Genomic DNA, 19645 nt, shown 5'->3' on the forward strand with positions numbered 1-19645 from the left:
TTTCTTTTTTTTGGGGAAAAAAAAGTCTTACTATAAGTCATGTCACAGTTTTGCTCCTATAACTGTATTGCAGTGGCCTCTGCAGGCATAACCAGAGGCCATGCTCCATCAAATTTGTGACTGACATAGCTGTGGTGGCAAATATTTTTAATGTAGATCTGGCCTCAATTTTGAGACTGCTTAGATTCCTGCACCGCACAGAGCTGTCTTCCCTCCTTTAATGTACAGAAGATAACTTTTTGAGAGAGACTTTGTAGGAGTTGGTTGAAAACTGTAAATGATAAAAGTGCAAAATATTGGCTTTTTTTCCCCCCTCCTCCTCTTTTCATGTACATATGTTGACTCTGAAAAGTGGTGGGAAAAAACCAAGTAAATAAATGGAGGAGGGAATTGCATTTGAGATATTTTGATTTCACTCTTGCGTGTCCTTAAGAGATGTGCAGCCCATCAGTGCTGAGTGATAAGGTGATGGTTTATGAAGGGAAGACTGTCTGTAATGACAAAACACCCAGAGGTCACCAGAGCATCTGTAGGGCAGACTCTGTACTAGCGGTCTGAAAACTTCAGCGGTAAGGACCTCTGAACCAGCACAAAGAATGCTGTCTTGCAAAAAGAGGTGCAAAGGCTGGTGCAGCACTGCAAAACCAGGGAGTCTTTGGTTAGCTCAGTTGTAAAGATGACCTTTGCTTCTCTCTTGTGGCCCCTCTTTAAAGGGCTTCCCTTTAAAATTCCCCTTTAAAATGGCAGTAGTCTTCTCTTTGTCTTGGACGTATATCCACTCGCTACAAAAAAGAAGTTACTCCTTCTACCCGAGGTCTGTAGGATCAGCGTAGAGGTACAGTGAGGCTGCAGCTGCTGGTGGAGTAGAAGGCACGGGAGAGTCACCTCTCCTGGTGGCTTTGGCACAGGACAGAGGAAACATGGATTTCAAGAGGACTGAAATTCAGGCTCCCTGATGCTATTTTTAACATTCATTTGAGTAAAAATTACTTTTGTCTGGTAACACAGTGGGGGCTGTGTGCATACAGACAAAAATGGTGCTGGGAAATTACTGGGCACGTGTGGTCCTTTCCTGCAGCTTGGAGATCACTCCGTTTGTCCGACAGGTGCCGTTCATGTGAATTCAGGAACTGTTGTGAGCTCAGGTGGGCTGCATAATTCACTTGCAGTGTGGGCATAGGTGAATATGGTCAGTGTGTCTGCAAATACACCGTGTGTACGTTTACTGCAATTTTTATTTTCATTTGAGCTGGGAATGATGCCACAGAAAATATCAGTAGCTTTCTCAGCTACTAAAATCATCTACCACTCTTTAAATTTAAAGAGGAAACTGGTTATTTTCTTTTAGGACTATTTTGGGCCACGTAGCAGCGTGAAGCATTGAAATGATGGAATGACACTTACAACTGCTGAAAATATCAAGTGCTGTGTAGATTTACTGTGTCTTCATTTGGTGGTGTGGCTGATATTTCACCAGCCTGGCATTTTTGAAGAGGTACAGCTATTGTTTTGTGAGAGGTTTGCATTTCTAATGCATGCTTTAAAATTCCTAAAAAATCCCACTTCATGCTTTAGCACCGTATTATATTTCATTTATGTGACTATACCCCACAGTAACTGCTACAGGTAAGAAAAACCATGTCTTATAAATATTAAGGTAGAACATTTTATTAGTGACCTTCTTTTATAAAAAAGGCATTGAACCAGAGCTGACAGTAAGCAGTTTTCCAGCAACGCTCTGGTTGTGCTTCACTTGGGCGGCATCTGTAGAGCTGGCTCTAATAAGTTGCTCTGCTGGGTGACTTTCCAGTAATGTTTCACTCCAGGCTAGGCAATCAATTTTTCTTTTCTGGTGAATGGCTTATTCACTGAAATGTGGTTTGTGAGTTTGGGACAGCTAAGAAACTCTGGAGCCAGTTATAAGCAGTGGAGGGCCATAGTCAAGTGATACTGCATCGTTGGAGCTCCCAGGCAGGATTAGGCAGACACGTGGCAGGATCCGAGGCTCTGAGTGATCGCTACAACTACAGATTTGACTTAAATTCACTCAGCATTCTTAACTGAAAACTTAATTGTGAGACAGACTACTGAAGTAGAAAAAGAGTGGCTTCCCCACCCTCACCGCTGCACATGTGCATGCAGCCGTGTGCTGCTTTCCATCCTATCTATACCCAAGAGGATGTCACTCCTCCAAAACCAGGGAGATACAGATGGAAGTCCTCTGTCTGATGAGCCCAAAATCTCCATTTTTCACCTCTCCTGTGGGACGCACCTTCACAGGAGGCTTTCTTGAGTTACTATATTATTGGATGTTCTTGGAACAGGTGTCCTCAGTTTGTCTTGTAACTAGTTGCTTATGCTTTTTGTATCATCTTTAAATATTGAGGCACTAAGAGAAAATGAGAGCCTGGTGGTGGAAAATTCTCACCTAGGATTTGGAAGACCTCTCCTTGCGCCTTCTCTGGTGACACTTGTTGAATGGTTTTCTGAAGAAGAACTGAAGCTCTTTTTGGCATTCTGCTCTGTAGGATGTCAGGAGCTCGAAGGTACAAGACCCACAGCTGGTCATCTGGCAGTGCTGGCTTTGCACTAATTGCAGGTAGCTTATGTGTGCCAGCAACAACATTTTACCTTTATTGACCATAGTTTGCAAAGCCAGAGAACTGGAGCCAACTACTGTGGCTGCCAAACTATAGAAGATCAGTCCAAAGCATCAATATGTTACTTTTTTCATATTGCTCAGGAACAGCTTGAGTTTCACATCTTTTGAAAGGACGAGCTCTCTCCCTTGATGCAACTGTGCTCCCTGGATCCCACTAAAGTTGGTCAGTTCATGAAATCCAGGGCAGTAATCATCTGAACAAGTCAGCTGGATCCACTGGGGTCGCTTGGTGCACAGAGCTGCCTCTTTGCTACGTGCTTGGTTCCCATTTGACTGCAGTTTTGTTATTCCACAGGCAAAGTTCAAGCTGTCTAAGAGAATTAATTGTGCAAAACTTGGGTAGTCTTCAGTCCTTGTCCATTGACACTTGTCTGAGAGAGAGACTGCCCTGGCTTGTTCCTTCAACTCCCGGGGCCAGCGCCAGCTGGGGACCTGCCTGCTGTGCATCTCTTGTCATGGGAGATTCCATGCACATGCTGGGGGCTGGCTGCTTTTAGGCAGGTCTCTGCTTGAGCCGAGTACCAGGGACTGCTGCCTGACTTGAGGCCATTTGTGAAGGGGAGAGGGAGCGGGAGGAAGGCATAGGCTATTTTAACCTTGCCTTGCTTGTTTTGTTAGGATGAAATTACTATGAATACAACTATTTGAATTTATGATTTTTTTAACCTACCCTTTTCTGCCTGTGAACATAAATCACATCCTTTTGTAGCCTCTTGTTTTGCCACATGAGACAATCCTGTTGTTTTCACCTCTCAGAGTGAAGCTCAATGCTTCATTGTGTCTGCCTTGCTTTTCTTGAAGGTAGTCTGGCCTGTATTAACCTTTGCCGTGGATGACGAGGATTGCACATGTTATTCCAGATGAGGTCAATGTCTTCTGTGGCAACACTGACTCCTGTTTCTCCTGGGCAAGTCTTGCTTGGTGCATCTTTTGATTACATTTGCTTTTTCATCATTTTTATCACATCGGGAGTTTATTGTCCTCTGGGATCAATACAAGACAAAAGGTTTTTCTGTACTGTGACTTTTTCTAGCTTTGTGTCATCAGCACAAGTCACTGGTACATTTTTTACTTTGTGTGTCATCATTGAAAACATTAAAAAACCTGGTACCTTTAGCCAGATAATTCTGCTTTCAGCACAGCCTCTTTGCAAAGTTTCTTATGCATATCATAATTCCTATGCCAGTTTTTGTCATCTTCATCTTAACTAGTAGTTTCCTGGAAAGGTATCTTCTGCCCTTTCCTCCCCTGGAAAATAGGTCATTTTGCTGGAGAAAGCAGAGTAACATGCCACAACCCATACTGCATTTTATTCGGTTTCCCGTTCCTTCCCATGTCATTCCCTGTTCTGTCTCTCAGATGTGCTCTCCAGCCTTGCATGCCATTGAGGCCAGACAGATGGATATGTCATTGCTGGGATCACTTGTTCTCCAGTCTCGGGCAGGATCCTGATCCACGGGTTTTAATCTAAAAATTCTTGTCTATATCCCTGTGGTTGCTTGCACCGCTTTTCTCATAGCTTTGGGATGCAGATTCAAAACTCCTGCTGACTGTCACATTTTGAACGCTTTGATTTTTGCTCCTCAGATACCTCAGATGTGGTGATTTACGTGCCTTGCTCCCCCATGCCCTTACTGAAAATGAAGGCATAACATTCATTTTATTTTGAGGCCACATTCAGGGCTTGGTTCAGTGACAGGCTTCAGCTTTCCATCACAAAGCCTCCTTAGCCTGATTTCTGGTAGTTTTGGCTTTTCCTCTCAAAAACATTTGCCGATTGGTTGTCTTCCCCACTCCATGGCAGGGCTCTTTGCTCCCTGGCCTGTTCCGGGGGTGGGGGGCTCACCCCCTGAGCCCTGAGGGTGTCTTCCCCCAGGATTACCATCCCTCATGGGTTTTGCCCCCTCTTAATTAAAGAAGCAACACCCAGACTGCGGCCTTTGGTGTTGTGTGTTCCTGCCGTGGGGAAGAGCTATCAGCAGGAGCTGTGTCAGGAGATGTGATGTGCGAGTTGTGACTAAAACCGGTAGACCCAGATAAACCTAACTGCAATGTGGATACATCTCTGCGACAGCGTTTGAGTGATCAGGTTCTGTCAGGACGTGCAAGATAAAATCTGAATGCTTAATTTAACTTCGACAGTGCCAAGCTGGTGCAGACCAGCCGAGTTTTGCATGGATGTTTTCTTTTTTTTCTGCTGGAGGAACAGCAAGGTCTTATACTATGGTAATGCTAGGCTGAGAAACCTGCTCTGTTGCGGTTGATGCCATCACACTAGGTGAAAACAGCAGCCATTTGGTCATATGCTCGCTTTCCTCTCCTCTCCTCCCAGGCTCTGAATAAACAGCAGTTGTAATTCCCAGTGTTGGGTTTTGTGAAGCAGGGCTGCCTCTTCACCTGGGGCTCCTTTTTGTTTCTCCCATCCCCTCCGGCAGCACCAGTGGGAGCACTCAGTGCAGGCTGAGGCTGGCAGTCCTATTTTTTGGCCTGGGTGAACTGCTGTCCCAAGCATCTGCACCTCGCCCTGTCCCACTAACATCTCTGCCTGGCCCTGTCCCGCCAGAGCAACCAGACTGTGGTGTTGCTGACACACCAGGCAATAAGCTCTCTTATTTTCAGGAAGAATGGGATGTTTAACGTGTGCTTTCTGCTGGTTAAACATGGCATCCCTCCTTGGAGTCACCCAGTGCCCTTTTAAATCGGGGATATGGCCATCTTGGGTCTTTCTGCAGCTGATGAGAGCGCTGTATTCACACTTCACAGAGGAAAAGGAGCTGTGGGAAGTATCTCTGGCTTGCCCGGGGTGCACATGAGGCAGGCTGCCGGGCAGGAATCGAGCCCTGCTGCTGGCGCGTCTCCCCCCTAGCCCGGCACACTAGCCCTGGCAAACAATTTCAGTGAGGGCTGAATCCTGTGAGGTACTGATTTAAAGGTAGGAGCTCATGGGGAGAGAAACTGGTACCAAAACATCTGCAAGGCATGCTATAAACTTAAAAGGACATCCTCTGTTTCAGTACTTTTCCTTATTATGCTTCCCTTGTGGCCTCATGAAGGAAGTTGTTACTTTTACGTCCTTTCTACTAATTATAAAGCATACTTTAAAACGGTTTTGTACCTCATTCTCTGTCAGAGTGAGTGCAACGAAAATGTGAAAGCTGCTCTGATCGTGCGTTTGCCCAGTTTTGATTTGCCACCTGTTTTTCTGTAGACCTCTGGAATCCCTCCCCGGTACTTAAGTTGGGGTATCTAAAATTAGATACTTGTCTTCATATCTCAGGCACTATCTTAATGATCTGTGTGAGGTCTTCAGCACTGCTTGAAAATCAGGTTATTCAGCTCTGTGCTTAAGTGAGGATATACACTAAATGCTTCCTCTCCAATTCCCCCTCCCCGAATTATTGGCCTTAATTTTTTTCCACAGCATTTTAATCCTTCACATCCTGCCTCAGCATCTGCCTGGTCACTCAAGCCAAGAGTTTCAATTTTTATCGCCGAGACTGTGGCACAAGGTGATTCTTCTGTGCATGAACAGTCTGCCATGTCCCACTCCGCTTCTCCCTCCTCCCTCCTCCAGCTGCCCATCCTCAGCTGCACGGTGAGAGCTCTGATGGATCAGTCTGGGGCTCTGTCTCCTGGTCTGAACAGTTTCTTGTTAATTCTAAATAAAGGGGTTTTTTAAAGCATTTGGCACGTCCCATCCTCATTGTGTATCAGCAGTTTTCTGCTCATTTGGCACAACCGTGAAGTTCTTTTCAAGCAAAGTGTAATAACAATAATGTATAACCTAAAGGTAAACAAACAAACCGCACCTTATTTTTATTTCAGCTGCATTTTGGGCATTCTTTTTACTTTTTTAAGTAACACATAAATGCACATGCAGTCCTTGTAGCTACCTTTCTCATTCTCGTCCTTCATGAAGGCCAAGTGGGCTCCTTCTTCCCTGCAGCTCCCTCGTGACTTAGTGCTGGCTGCAGCTCCCCGGAGCAGGTTATAAAACCCCTCTGCTCCCAGGACGCAGTGCGCAAGCTGCTGTTCATCTGCCCCACAGGCTCCAGGGAGTTGCCCTTGTGGCTTCCCATAGATTTACTTGTGTCTGATGATCTGAAATTAGAATCCTTCCCCTGCTTTGCCCTTTTCTGTAAACGAGTAAAACCTTGCAGATTTCCCCTAGGGAAGAAAAGGGGATTTTCCCACCATTAAAAATAAAAGGGAGGGGAAGGAGAATGACTTAAAAACACATTCAGATACTTGTAAAAATGATTAAAAACCAAACAAACCCACAGCCGTGTCAATTATTCACATCCCCTTGTATAAATATAGAGACCCTGAAGAGGGGCTTTCCCTTGGGCTACCTGCTCTTATCTTCCATTAATTTATTACCAAGGCTCCATGGTGCTTTGTCAGTGCCGTGCTTCTGGTTTTGTTGTCTTTAGCTGGGATTTGGGGATGGCTGACTGTCAGGTATATGGAAGTTTTAGGTCTGGTGGACCTTCCTCCCTCCCTCTCTTTTTGCCTTTTCTTTCCTCCCTTAGAAATTCTCATAGGTGTGGTGCTACAGCTGGAGGAACAAGGCTTCCCACATCTTTCCTTTATGAGTTCTCCACAAAGAGAACGTGGGTTTGTTTTTCTTTCCCCTCCTCTTCATCTGGAACGCTCACCCAGCATTGTTCTCCTAACCGTGACAGACACAGAGGTTGCGTGTTAGTGGGACAGCTGCAAAGAGGTTTTGCAGTTGCAGCTTTGCTGACCAATTCTTGCTGATGTCTGGATGGTCCCTACAACCTTGTTTGTATCCAGCCCTGTCACAGAAAGCCATCTCAGACAGAGATCTAGGTACAGAGCAGCCTCCCTCCCTCCCTCCCTTCCTTCCTTCCTTCCAGCCACCCACCCACCCACCCATCTCCTGTGGGTTGCAGTGTTTCATTTTGTGGAGGGTGCCCCAGGGGCATGGGACGGGAAGAGCCAGAGTTGTCAGCACACCAGGACCCTGGAGCATACTAGAGCATTTACCTTCTTCTCGGGGTGGATGATTTGATAGATTGATTTCGGCAGCAATTCATGTTAACTAGAGGTAATACAGGCTAACAAAATGTGGCCTCCAGTTACAAATAAAGGGCCTGATTCTCCATCTCAGGAGACAGGATCGAACACTGGAGTTACAATGGCATGGAACTGGGACTGTGGGTGGGGAATACAGCCCAGAGCCACTGATTAATATTAAATAGTTTCTGTACGAAATGACTGCTGCTTTCTGTCTATGTGTATACATCCTGATGGTTTATGGTAGAATTACCGAGAGCTTCTCCAAGCCTTCTCAAAATGAGGATTTACTGAATGACCAACTGATCTCGCATCTGCAGTTGCATTTGGAATCTGACAAAAATGATGCATCCTAATATCAAAAAGTAAAAATAGAATTAAAATAGAGCTGTCATCCTTCTATCCAACTTTTCATGTTCCCTGGACAAGGGGATATACTTGCATACTAATTTTTCCTTGCTGGAAAGGAAGGGTTCTGCTTTGAAAAGGAGGTTTTAAGAAAACGACAGTTTCTGTATTTTTTTGTTCATTAATGTTCATGTCAGGTGACAGCAAGCAAAAAGAGAACAGGTGTGCTGTTTTTCTTTCCTAATCTCTTGGCATTGCAAACTACTCCCAGCTTGTGAAAGTCAAACCTCTCTTTGCTGTACCTAGAATCACAGGTAGCAGATGTGAATAACAAGGTGCTCCTTTAATATATTTTTCTTCCATACTATGCATTCATTTAATCCATTTGTGGTGGTTTGCTGCGAGCTTCCTCAGTTTGGATTGACTTAAGTTGCTGTGTGATTAGCCCTGTGGGAACTCCTTGGCCTGATTTTTCTAGGCGCTCTTTTGTGGCTATGAAATAAATACAGCTGTGCTACTTCCAGACTTTCAAAGAACAAGAGGAGTTGCATTGACATATGTAGACATTGGCATACATGCATGCATACATGCATCACAGATATATATGTATGTGTGTATGCACACATGTTTGCAGGAGTCAGCTCTAGGAGTGAATATTTTGTCTTGAGTGTAGAAGTTCGAAAATCCTCATTTGATGTTTCTTTTTTAATGACATGAACTGTTCCACGTGTGAATGTTTGTAACTGTCCATCTACCCCGAGAGCAGTTACTGGTGAGTTACCGGTGGTCTGAATGTGCGGTCAGGTTCCCTCCTGGCCAGGCTCTGCTGACAGAGCAAGCGCCCACAGGAGCAAACCCATCCTGCTCGGGGAAGGGCTCTGTGCTGGGAAGCAAACCATCGAGCTGTGCTCGTGTTTGCTTCTGCCTTTCCTCCTGATGGAGAAACACGGACATCCCTTCTTGCAAGACCTTTTTGGAGGGAAACCCTTGTCTGAGGCTGCTTCAGCACTGCAGACCTCCAGAACTTCTGCTACAGCAGAGCCTGGGCTGCTGGGATGAACCAGGCAGCTTGGGGGCGAGGACCGTTCCAGTGTGTATGAATGGCAGACAAAGAGAAATATGAAAAACTTATATTCTTCTTGAAAACTATGACTTGATTTCATTTGGAAAAGACTCTACAAGTTGTAAAAGTTAATAGGAATAGAGCTTTTCAGGAAAGAATCCGTCAGTAATGATAAATCCTTCTCTTCTGGAGGAGCTGTGCGTGCATAGTCTCATCTGTTCGTGGCAAAGGATATTGCCAGCTCTTCAAATGTATGGGAATGTGGTGAGGATATGGATAATGCAGTATACAGCTGTAAACATCCACTCTAGATCTTCCCACCTTTTGAAAAAATGAATGCAAGAAGAGTATGTTTTTTGTTGGAGGAGCACAGGCAGTGTGTGGAGCGGGTGGCATAGATTGTTTCTCACAGAAGTGACCAGAGTTCATTTCAGCTGGGAGCAGATTTTTCTGACTTACAAACTCCTCAAAAGCTGCTTTGGGATGGAAAATTTGGTAAAACGCTTGGCCTGATCTGTTTTTTTCTCCTTTGGACAAGTTTTCTGGGGCAGCAGCAGGCAGATCTGAAAAAAGATTTGGAGGTGAGGAAAGCACATCGCAGGGTTGCTTGTCGTGTGGTGGGATGCAGGTGGGAAGCCTCTTGCCTGTAGGACCTTGTTTGTCAGCAGGATTCCCATCTTGCAAATTATTGGCAGCTGGTATGGTAATGAGTCCATTTCAATATAAATGAGCTTCATTTTATTAATTTCTGCCAGCTCCTGAGCAATTCATGAACTGTTTTTCAGATCTCAACCAACAGCTTGGGGGAAGAGAGGGAGGTGGGGACTGGAGAGGGGAACATGAAGGAGGAGAAAGAAAATGAGAATGTTTTTAATTTCGAAAGGAGACGGTGACTCTCATCTCTTTTGAGAATCCAGCCAAGAGTGAGGATCACAATTTCCCCACCAAGCAGCTCTAATAACAAGAAGGGCATCTATAATCTCTCCCAAGGTTTTTGTTCCTTGAGACTTTTGGAAAAGTTTATAACTCAGAGCTCTGCGTGCTGTGTTGAGCTGATGTTTCACTGCCAGTGTTTGGCAGGGAGAAGGGGAAGTTGGTGGCTTGAGAGCTGGCTTGGCCAGCATACCCAGCTCTCAGGTGAGCCTGTGTTATTGGTATCTCACAGGACTGGACCTTGAGCTGGTGTACTCGCAAGGGAGCTTGCCAGCGGTGTCAGGCCAAGAAAGGGCTGGGATTTGGTACCCACACGAGTGCATGCATGTGCGTAACTTGAGGGCTATTCTTATGACTTGTCTTAGGTCTAAATAAGTGCAGACTGGTCTTCTGTATCCATGCCTAAATGAATGCAATTAACCCGATGATCCTTTCACCATGTGCAAAAATGCATGTAAATGCTCTGCCCTGCATGTCTGATTCGCCCTTGAAAAATGTTAATGAAATCCCTGCTTGTACAACCGCCCTTTTTGTAAATTAGACAGTCTGTGCAGAGAAATCTTCTCTGAGATCTTCCAGTTCTGGGCCTGTTCCCTGGGCAGTTGGGTCCCCTCTTGCTGCCAGGAGTTAAACCCTGGTTTATTGGAAGGTGCCTTTCTTGATAGTCATCTCCAGACGCAGGTGTGGTTTTGGACCTGAGGTTTTCTAGCCCTGCCTGAGACAGACTGACCTCAGCAGGGGCATGTTGATGTCTCTGGGGATTTTTATTGTACAAGGTGGTGGGAAGAGGAACTCTCCGTGTTCTGTAGTTTGGGCTGGTGGTGCTTGACTGGGTTTTTCATTTATTCTGTCATCATCAGATTTCATCATTCAAACTTGAGCACAGCATTCACATGCTGTATTGCACAGCGTTTCTTAGGTAAGTGATAACAGGACCTGGCAGAAGAACGTCCTCCTGTATAGCCGTTCCTGCTAACCCTTTGTCTGATTTTTTTTCTCTCCCCTCTTTCTCCCCAGGTTTTTGGCATATAGTCATAGACTCTGACGCGAGAGTAATGGAGTCGCTGAGTGGCAGGTGCTGACAGCTTCTGCAGTCCCAGTAACTGTTCATTTTGGTATCATTTGCAATTCTATACCTCTAAATGCCACAGCTCTCTTGGGGAAGGTTGCGCTGGATACTAGTACTGCCTCAGAAGGTACATGTGTGTCCATATATTTTTCTTTAGGACTTTGCTGTGTTGTATAATGGTTCGCGGGAGGGGAAAAAATGGATAGCTGCGTGTGGTTTATGGTTACACCCGTTTAGCAATACAAAGGCATTTGAATGGCCATCAAGCAGCTCCTGATGACATCCCATCCTCCCTCTCTCCTCCTTACTTGAATAGCCTGCAGGGCCTTTTTGGAGCCCATCCCATGATTTAACATATGCGAGAGCAGCTTACAGAAAAGAAATGGCTGCTTAAAAGGTTCTGATTTGAAAACAATTAAATATGCTGCTGGAGTTTCCGAAGAAACTCAAAGGCTTACTGTGGAATTTCAGCCTCTCTCTTGCCCTTTTGAAAAAGCACATTTTAATTACAATAAAATGTGTATGTTCACACTTGGTTATTAGTCTTGTACATTTTTCTATGTGGTTCTTGTGAGTTCAGTAAAAGTCTTTGTTGTTGGCTGGCAGATTTTAGCAGAAGTTTATTTCTGTAGGCTCATTGCTTGCTGTGGATTTAGTCATTGTTCTGGTTCTCACAGCCTTCAAGCTCCACTCCAGGAGAAAAATACAGATTTGTCACCAGGACCTCCCACTGGAATCTAATTTTAAATTTGCAATCTGTTGTCTTGTGAGGTGCTTCAAATTTGGTTAGAAAATTAATACATTTCAGATTTTCTTATGGAATCTAAGGGCCCACTTTTTGCAAGTTTGAGAGTTAGTACCTTAGGTTTAATGGAAATGATTATTTTGGGTTTGTAATTATTTTAAGGAATGTTTAATATTGGGGTACAGGAAGAGAAAATAAAATGACTTTGCAGAGAAAATTATATTCTTTTGAGGGGGCTGTCATCAGCGGTCATCTAGAATGTGATCATCTTTGTGTGTAACCATTTCATATAAGACTCATCCAGCAAAAACTCAGCAGTTCAGCTAGAGGTCAGTCTGCTTGTCTAGGGTAGCTGATGTAGGGAACACTTTTTTCCAAAGTTTTCCTGCAGTTCGTGTTCTCCCTGTGGATATCCTAATGTTGATTTCAAACTTAAGTTTTGGTTTTAAAAAACAAACAAACAAACAAACAACTCAAACCCCTGTACTGTCTCTTGCTGTGCAAGCTGGCTAAAAGGTGACTTCCCTGGACCCTTGAAGACTTCCACAATTTTCCACATTTTCCCTGCTCTGAACCAGGAAGGAGCAGATCTGGGAGAGAGAGCCCTTTCCCAGAGCAGCTGGTAACTCGATGGTCAGGCTGCCTCTTGAGGATGTGGAGGAACAAGGTGCCACCCCTCATTTGCCTGACTTGGGCTGCAGATACGAATCTTGATCTTCCGCGTCTTCAGCAAGCAACTGAGTCACTGAGCTGGTACCTTTTCCAGGAGACATGCCTGTCTCCCTGCTTCAGCTTTCAAATCTCTCTGTCTCGGAGCGGAGGAGCCTTTCATCAAAAGCAGTCTATTCCCACGAAAAGTTTGGGTTTTGATGAATCAACATTTTCTGCTGAAAAATGTCCAACTAGTTCTGCTTGCAGTGCACGGTCTGTGTGTGCTAATCTCTGTTAGCTTCGGAGAATAATTCAGAACAGATTTTGACACATCGCAATCCTTGGTCGAGTGCAACAGACCTGTTTAAAGCATCAAGATGTGTCACACTTGATTTATGTTGTATCCTGGTGGTACCTTGATAGGTCTTTAATGGTCACCTTTGGATTCAGTGGGTGAGCTAACAAGGGGAGCCTTTGTTCTAACAGCATTTGCGTGCAACTTCCATTAACATTACTCATTTTCTTAATTTGATACAGATTTTTTTCATTGTGTGCGCTAAATTCAGTTAAGCCATAGACAAGCAGCATCTGGCAGTCCTAGCTGGAGCTGTGTAAGACCTTTCTGCCCCAGGGTGTCTGCTGCTGCCCCTGGTTGGGGCTCCCCTTCCCTGCCCAGTGCCCGCTCCTGCTAGCTGAGGATGCCGGCATCTGCTTCAGTGCGAATTCACATGCTTCAGGGCTGCCCTTCCACGTCTGCCTGAGCTGACCTAACAGCTCACTGCTGCCCCAAAACGAGGGAGGTGCCACTCACTGTCCCCTCTTCCCTGGCTCCCACATTGCCCTCCAGCCATGCTGCCCTGTCCTCGCCCTGCTGTGTCCCCAGATGGGCACCCTTGTGCTGCCTTTGGCACGTGCGAGTTCAACTCACTGTCTCAGCAAAAATAAACTAATTAATAAAGTCTTTTTGTTTGTTTCTGGATTTTTTTTCTGCTGCTTTAGTGGACTCAGCTGCATGAGCACCTGAATTGGTTCAGAGTAACTGGTGGAAACGCTGAGCCAGGAAAGCAGAAGGGAGGCGAAAATGGGGGTGAGAAGGTGGGATGGGGGTCTCGGGCACCCCACAAATGGTCACCCTCAGCTTGACCCAGTGGGGTTGACTGTCTCCACCTGAGGCGGGCTCAGCCCGTTGTGTCCTGCATCTCCCAGGGGAGATGGCCTCTGCCTGGGGATGGTGGCGGACCACGGGGATGTCACTGTCTCGCGTTGCTCTGGCTGGATTAGCTGCACCTTGTCTGCTTGCAGCCCTCTTGCACCCACCCGGGCTGCAACCTGTTGCTGGGGAAATCAGTGGAATTAGGGTGAGGCCTCTTGCTGGGTGCAGGAGTGAGGTATGGGCTAATGCAGGATAGATAGTCGTCTGCTGGATTTGCAAATGTGTCCTCACCTAAAGAGCCAATCCATGGAATTAAAAAGGGACAGATCTTTACTTTGAAGTCTGACACTTCTTGCCAGTATCTAGCAGATACTTCTCATTGTGTGAAATCACTCAGTAAACATTTCTGAGAAAAGACTTCCCTCCTTCCCTGAGAGTGTTCGCAGCAGCGTTATTTCCTTACGGGATGCAGCCTGAGCTGCGGCTCCTTTCCTTGCCAAGTCGTTTGTGCTTCTGTTACTTTTTGGCTGAGTGAACTTTTGCCCGATGTGCGTGGAGCCTACGTCGAGGTGGTGGCACGGGGATGCTTTCTGTAGCTGCACTGCCCAGCGTTTTCATCACCAAGTGTGCCTCGCTCTGTGGTGTGTTGGGGATGTTTCTGCCCTTCAGTAGCATTTCCTGAAGGTAAAGAACTCTTCCATCATTCAGGGTTTCAAGAGGACTTTTAAAACTGTTCTTTCTCCTTAGATAGGTACTGAAGTGATGGCTGCATGACTGGAGGCTGGGGACGAATGGCTGCATGCTCTGATGGGCTTTGCAGATGTGGAAATGCTGTCGAATGCAGGTGTGGTTAGCAAGAAACTCAGAATCAAAGCAGCAAAAAGCATTACCCTGAGAGGATTTCTTTTGCAAGATGAGCAGCGTTGAGGTCTGGTTTTACACAGTGGTGTGGAAGACAAAGTGCACATTTTGTGTTTTAAAATGTTTTAGATGCAAAAGGTAGCTGACATTTGTTTTTCAGTTCAGTCTGTATCAAAGAGCTGTAGCTTTTAAGGAATAATAAACCCTGTCTAGGCATTTATAATGCTGTCTTTTTTTAAATTTTATTAAAACTTCCGTCTCTTCTGTGCATTTATGTTTCTAAACAATGCATGATAACCAAGTCTCATGACAGTCAATTGGAGTTCTGCTGTTGATTTCAGTAGATGCAGGGTATTTCCTGGTATAGTTTACTTCACATGCGATTATATTTATTTTAGATGCAGAAATGTCCAGATATTTATGGAGGTGCCTGTTGCTCCAGCACTGAACAGAATTTTAGCCTCAGACACAACCTACTTAGCTGGGTAGAAGAGTAGCAAGTGCAGTCCTCTGATTGTGGGTGGAAGTATCACTGCAGAAGTTCAGTTCTACCCTATGCGCCCAGGGCAGCCTACAGCAGAAGCTCTGTGCCTGTGTTTAGCACAATCAGTTCCTTGCTTTCTATGTAATTTATGTAGGGCTAATTCAGTTCTGCACAGGAGCGATAGTGTGTGTTTAGATAGCGAGGGAGAATACATGGTCACATCAATTCTGCCAACATCTGGCTCAATACCCATTGGCGCATCCCGTCAAATGAGAGGAAGTTGCCCCAAGAAATTAAAAACTCCAGATTATTTTACTGTCAGGGCAGCTTTTTTTTTCAGCCAAGACTAATAGAAATACCTCAGAACAAGGAAGTTTTTTCTTGGAATTTCTGTTCAATATTTATGAACTATTTATCTATATATAATTGTCTTGTGTGTAATTCAGGATCTCCTATTTACTTTTGAATCACCATGTTCTTTAACATTTACTTTTCTCCTTTGTCTTCTTGCTCTTTGACCAATACTACTGATAAAATATTTCTGACATTTGTTGAGTGAAATCACAGATCTCAGAGTGTTTTCCAAGGCTGAATCCAGGTCATCACTCCCACCTTCTGGATGGGAAACCTTTTTCATGGTGGGGCACGCACAGCTGAATAATGCAGGAGGCTAGGTATGGAGATGGAGACAGAAACCCAGTCCCCACGTTCCAGCTCGGTTTTCCCTTTGCTAGATCAAAGCGCTTAGATCTAGCTATCTGCTTCACAGTGAGTAGGAAGGAAAGGTTATTTTTGTATAGTCTGAGTCACTCATGCTAATTGATTTTTCATAATACAGCTTTCTTGCGTGGGGCTCTCTGTACCTGCTTAATGTTGCACTGCTTTTTTGTTCCAGAAATCAAACCTGTCATTAGCCTGCTGCCGAACAGTTGAATTTGTACTTTGCTATTTGGTGCTTGAACTCGCAGTTCCTAGCAAAAAAAAAAAGTGCAATCTCAGATAAAGGTATATATCCATCTACTTTTTGGCATCTTGTTACATGCAGATCAACAATAGCTGCTGATTTTTTGAGTTTGTGGTGTTGGCTGGAACTATGAAGCTAATGCTAAGAGTCAAGCAGACGTCTGCAGCGCACAGACTGCCAGTGCATTTCGGTGGTGAACTGGCTTCATTCACACCAAGCATCGAGGTGCAATCCTTCCCTCTTCTACACTCTTCGTTTACACAGCTATTGTCTGGCTTTTTCCTACATACTGCTTTAACTGAGCTGTATTTGTAAGTTTGCTGGTATGGTCATTGGCTCACTTAATGAATTCTGTGGGATTAGTTGCTGCTGTTACAGCATGTCCTGTGAGACCCGGTGGAAGCTGTGGTGTAGGTTTCTGGACAGGTTCATTAAGAAAAGAAAAAAAAAAAGCCCTTTTGGGTACACTGGGGAGTCCATGTGTCTTCTTGCCTGCATGTTTGATTGCTGCCTTTAACAGTCCCCACTCTCTCCCCTTGCAGACCGTGACACCATGGGAAACGCGGAGAGCCAGAGTGTGGAGCATGCCTTCTATGGAGACAAGCACACCAGCCTGGGCCGCAAGCACACTTCCCGCTCGCTTCGCCTCTCCAATAAAGCCTCTCGCCGGACACGGCATGCTTCTTCTGGAAAAATCATCCACCGTAACTCAGAAGTGAGCACCCGCTCCAGCAGCACCCCCAGCATCCCCCAGTCCTTGGCGGAGAATGGCCTGGAGCCCTTCGCCCAGGAGGCCAACCTAGAGGACTTTGGAAGCCCCATCTGGGTGGACCGTGTGGACATGGGCCTGCGGCCCGTTTCCTATCACACCGACTCCTCCGTCACCCCCAGTGTGGACAGCAGCACTGTTCTCACCGCCGCCTCCGTCCAGAGCATGCCTGACTCCGAGGAGAGCCGGCTCTATGGGGACGAGCCGCCCTTCCTGGCAGAGGGTGACGGCAGGTCACATCGATACGCAGCCAATGGGACAAACTTCATGGAGACGGCCAGCTTCAAGAAGAAGCGCTCGAAATCAGCCGACATCTGGCGTGAGGACAGCCTGGAATTTTCACTTTCCGACCTCAGCCAGGAGCATTTAACGAGCAACGAGGAAATCCTGGGCTTGGCCGAGGAGAAGGACGCTGAGGCCACCCTGGGGACGGAGGCCAGTGGTAGCCCCCAGCCGCTGGTTGCCTGCCAGCGTGCCAACTCCATGAGCGACTTGTATTCCCCCAAAACCACGAATGCCACTGTCAATGGAGGCCCGCGAAATGCCTTTGGAGGGTACTGCCGGAATTTAGTGTCTGACATCCCAGATATTGGCAGCCATAAGATGGTATCAGTTACCACTGAGGATGCACCTTCCTACAGTAATTACAACACGCTGCCCTGTAGGAAATCCCACTGCCTTTCCGAAGGGGCCACCAACCCACAAATTAGCCATAGTAACAGCATGCAAGGCAGAAGGGCGAAAACTACTCAGGTAAGGCACTTTCCTTCTGTGTAAAACGGAAGCATGTGGCATTTGCTAAGCTGTGTCAGTAGATAAAAATATTCCAGGTTCTTCCAGGCTCTGTTTTCCTTCAACACCCACTTTCCAAGAAGAGTGCTGTATGCAGGAGAGAGCTGAACTAACCAGTCTCCAGAGCTGGCTTGATCCCATCACTGCTCCCTTCCTTATCTGCAGCTCTGGGCCTTTTCCATTCCATTCTTCACTGCCTCTGGAAAAGATAAAACTGCTTTTGCCAGCTAAAGATTTTCCTGCGTGTTTTGCCGTGCTGACAGTGCTTTTTTTTCCAGGGGAGCTGCCAAAACCAATCACTCCACTTGGGAGCTCGCACACATTGGTTGTGTCTGCCCTCTCTGCCCTCCCTGCCCTGTCACCCTCCGCTGCTTGCACCCATGCAAGCACTCCTTGGCTTGCTTTCGTTGCTGGAGGCAAAGAAGAAATGAGTGTTTCCCCTCCCCTCTGCTGTGAACACTCACTGGGCTGAAATTTCACTCTTCTAATTAGCTGATGTCCACATCTGTGCAAAACGCCACCCAGAAACAGTGCTGTCCCCTCACAGGAGACTGCTGGTCCTGCAAGCTGAGGTGCTCACCTGCCGTAAACTGGAAAACCATGGGGGTGAAGATGTATGGGGAAGATGCTGCTTCTCCTAGCCAGGGAGGGCATCATACCCTTCACCCCTCATCCTTTTAATAGACAGCACAGAGCCAAGATGAGCTTTTCTAGCTGGTGCCCCTCCTGCGCTTGAAACACCAGTCCTGTGACCTTTGCTTTGACGGCTGCTGTTGCATCTTTATTATGTTTTGCCCTGCTTTTCTTGGCGGTGCCAAGATCGAGTTACACAGCACCGCCTTGTGCTGCAAACAGCAATTCTGCTTACATTTAAGTGGCAGATTATTCTTAGAGAGGAGGGAAAAGAAGCTACAAATCCTACACACCTTCACGAGCCTCGTGCTGCACACACATTGCAGGCGTGTTGTGCTCATTTTAAGTTCCTTTGGCTGGCCTGCTGGACCTTCTCAGAGCAGTGGTCCAGTTGCCTAATGGAAGAGGCTAGCTGTGGTGCTTTTTACTGCACTGTTTTCTAGCTGTGGGTGCTGGCTCAGAAACATGGCCGGGGGACACGGACAGAACAGTGCGATGGTCAGAGCTGTGCACCAGTTCGCGTGCTTCAGCAGCTCCCCCGATTTTATCGCATGGGTTTTCTTACATATGCCATGCAGAGTGTACCCACTGCGCTGTGTGACCCAGAAAAAGAAAAAAGCAGCACGTTGCATCAAGGTCGGAGGCCGTCGGGCTCATGTCCTGCTGCTGAGCTGAGCTGTTGGCAGGACACCAGCGTTAGAGATACCAGGCTGGGCAGCGTGAGTCAGGCAGGTTGCAGCGTGCCGCAGAGGAGGTGCAGGGCTGCGGAGGTGTGGAGGGTGAGAGGAGCGTGTGCCCCCCTGTCGGCTGGCACTGACTTGTGAGAGGTGGTGGGAAGGAGTTGCTGAGTGATTTGCCGGCTGTGCTTGATCTGTGGAGATACGCTGCTTCTAAATATAAAAGTGGCATGCTAAAACAGATGCTGCAGTGTCCCACAACAGCAGCTTTGTACTTCAGAATCAGCTCTTTATTTTCAGAGGCATTTTTACAGTGTGAACGCAAGAACCTTTTGGTCCTCCATCAAGGCAGTACAGGATAAAAAGCAAGAGGATAACAACAGCAAACAAAAAAAAAAGGATGTTATTTGGCAGCCTTGAACGTTAACGGCTTTCATGGAGATTGTTAGGTGCAACTGCTGCCTCCAGCCCTCTTTCAAGTGTATTTAAGAAAAACAGTGTCGCTGGTGAACAGCAAAGCATTTGTTTTTCTTCTTGGTGCCTATCTTGGCATTAAGAAGATTCCTCTGAGCCATTTAGTGAAAGTCACGAATTCAAGTAGCATTTTGTGACGCCACAGCCATACCCAGGGAAATCACTTTGTGGGGCTGGTTTCACTAGATGTATCTCCTGAGCTTGGAGACAGTGGCTATAAGGAGTCTCAGCAGTGATTATTACCAGGTATGAATTCAACAAAATTAAAGCTTTGGAAAGGTCAAAATTCCTTCCAAGTCTTTAATCCTAGCAGCATACAGTAAGTAT

The 19645-nt window shown here is 46.1% G+C and overlaps 1 protein-coding gene across 12 annotated transcripts in view; it reads left to right on the plus strand.

Moving 5' to 3' along the window:
• The window catches only part of TIAM1 (TIAM Rac1 associated GEF 1), a 195199-nt gene that overhangs the window by 93095 nt on the left and 82459 nt on the right, over positions 1-19645 (plus strand). For 6 of the 12 annotated variants that reach the window (XR_008820079.1, XM_056327706.1, XM_056327700.1 and 3 more), the window contains one exon: positions 16516-17495. Coding sequence is in view for 11 of the 12 variants with exons in the window: in XM_056327700.1 (XP_056183675.1) it covers positions 16516-17495 (980 nt within the window). In the remaining variant the exon portion in view is untranslated. Of the gene's footprint in view, positions 1-6083; positions 6258-11063; positions 11243-16515; positions 17496-19645 lie in introns of all 12 variants that reach the window. The other 6 variants (XM_056327702.1, XM_056327704.1, XM_056327705.1 and 3 more) reach the window with 2 other exon arrangements.

The sequence above is a fragment of the Falco biarmicus genome, chromosome 2 (assembly GCF_023638135.1).
Source record: "Falco biarmicus isolate bFalBia1 chromosome 2, bFalBia1.pri, whole genome shotgun sequence".
NCBI classification, from domain to species: domain Eukaryota; kingdom Metazoa; phylum Chordata; class Aves; order Falconiformes; family Falconidae; genus Falco; species Falco biarmicus.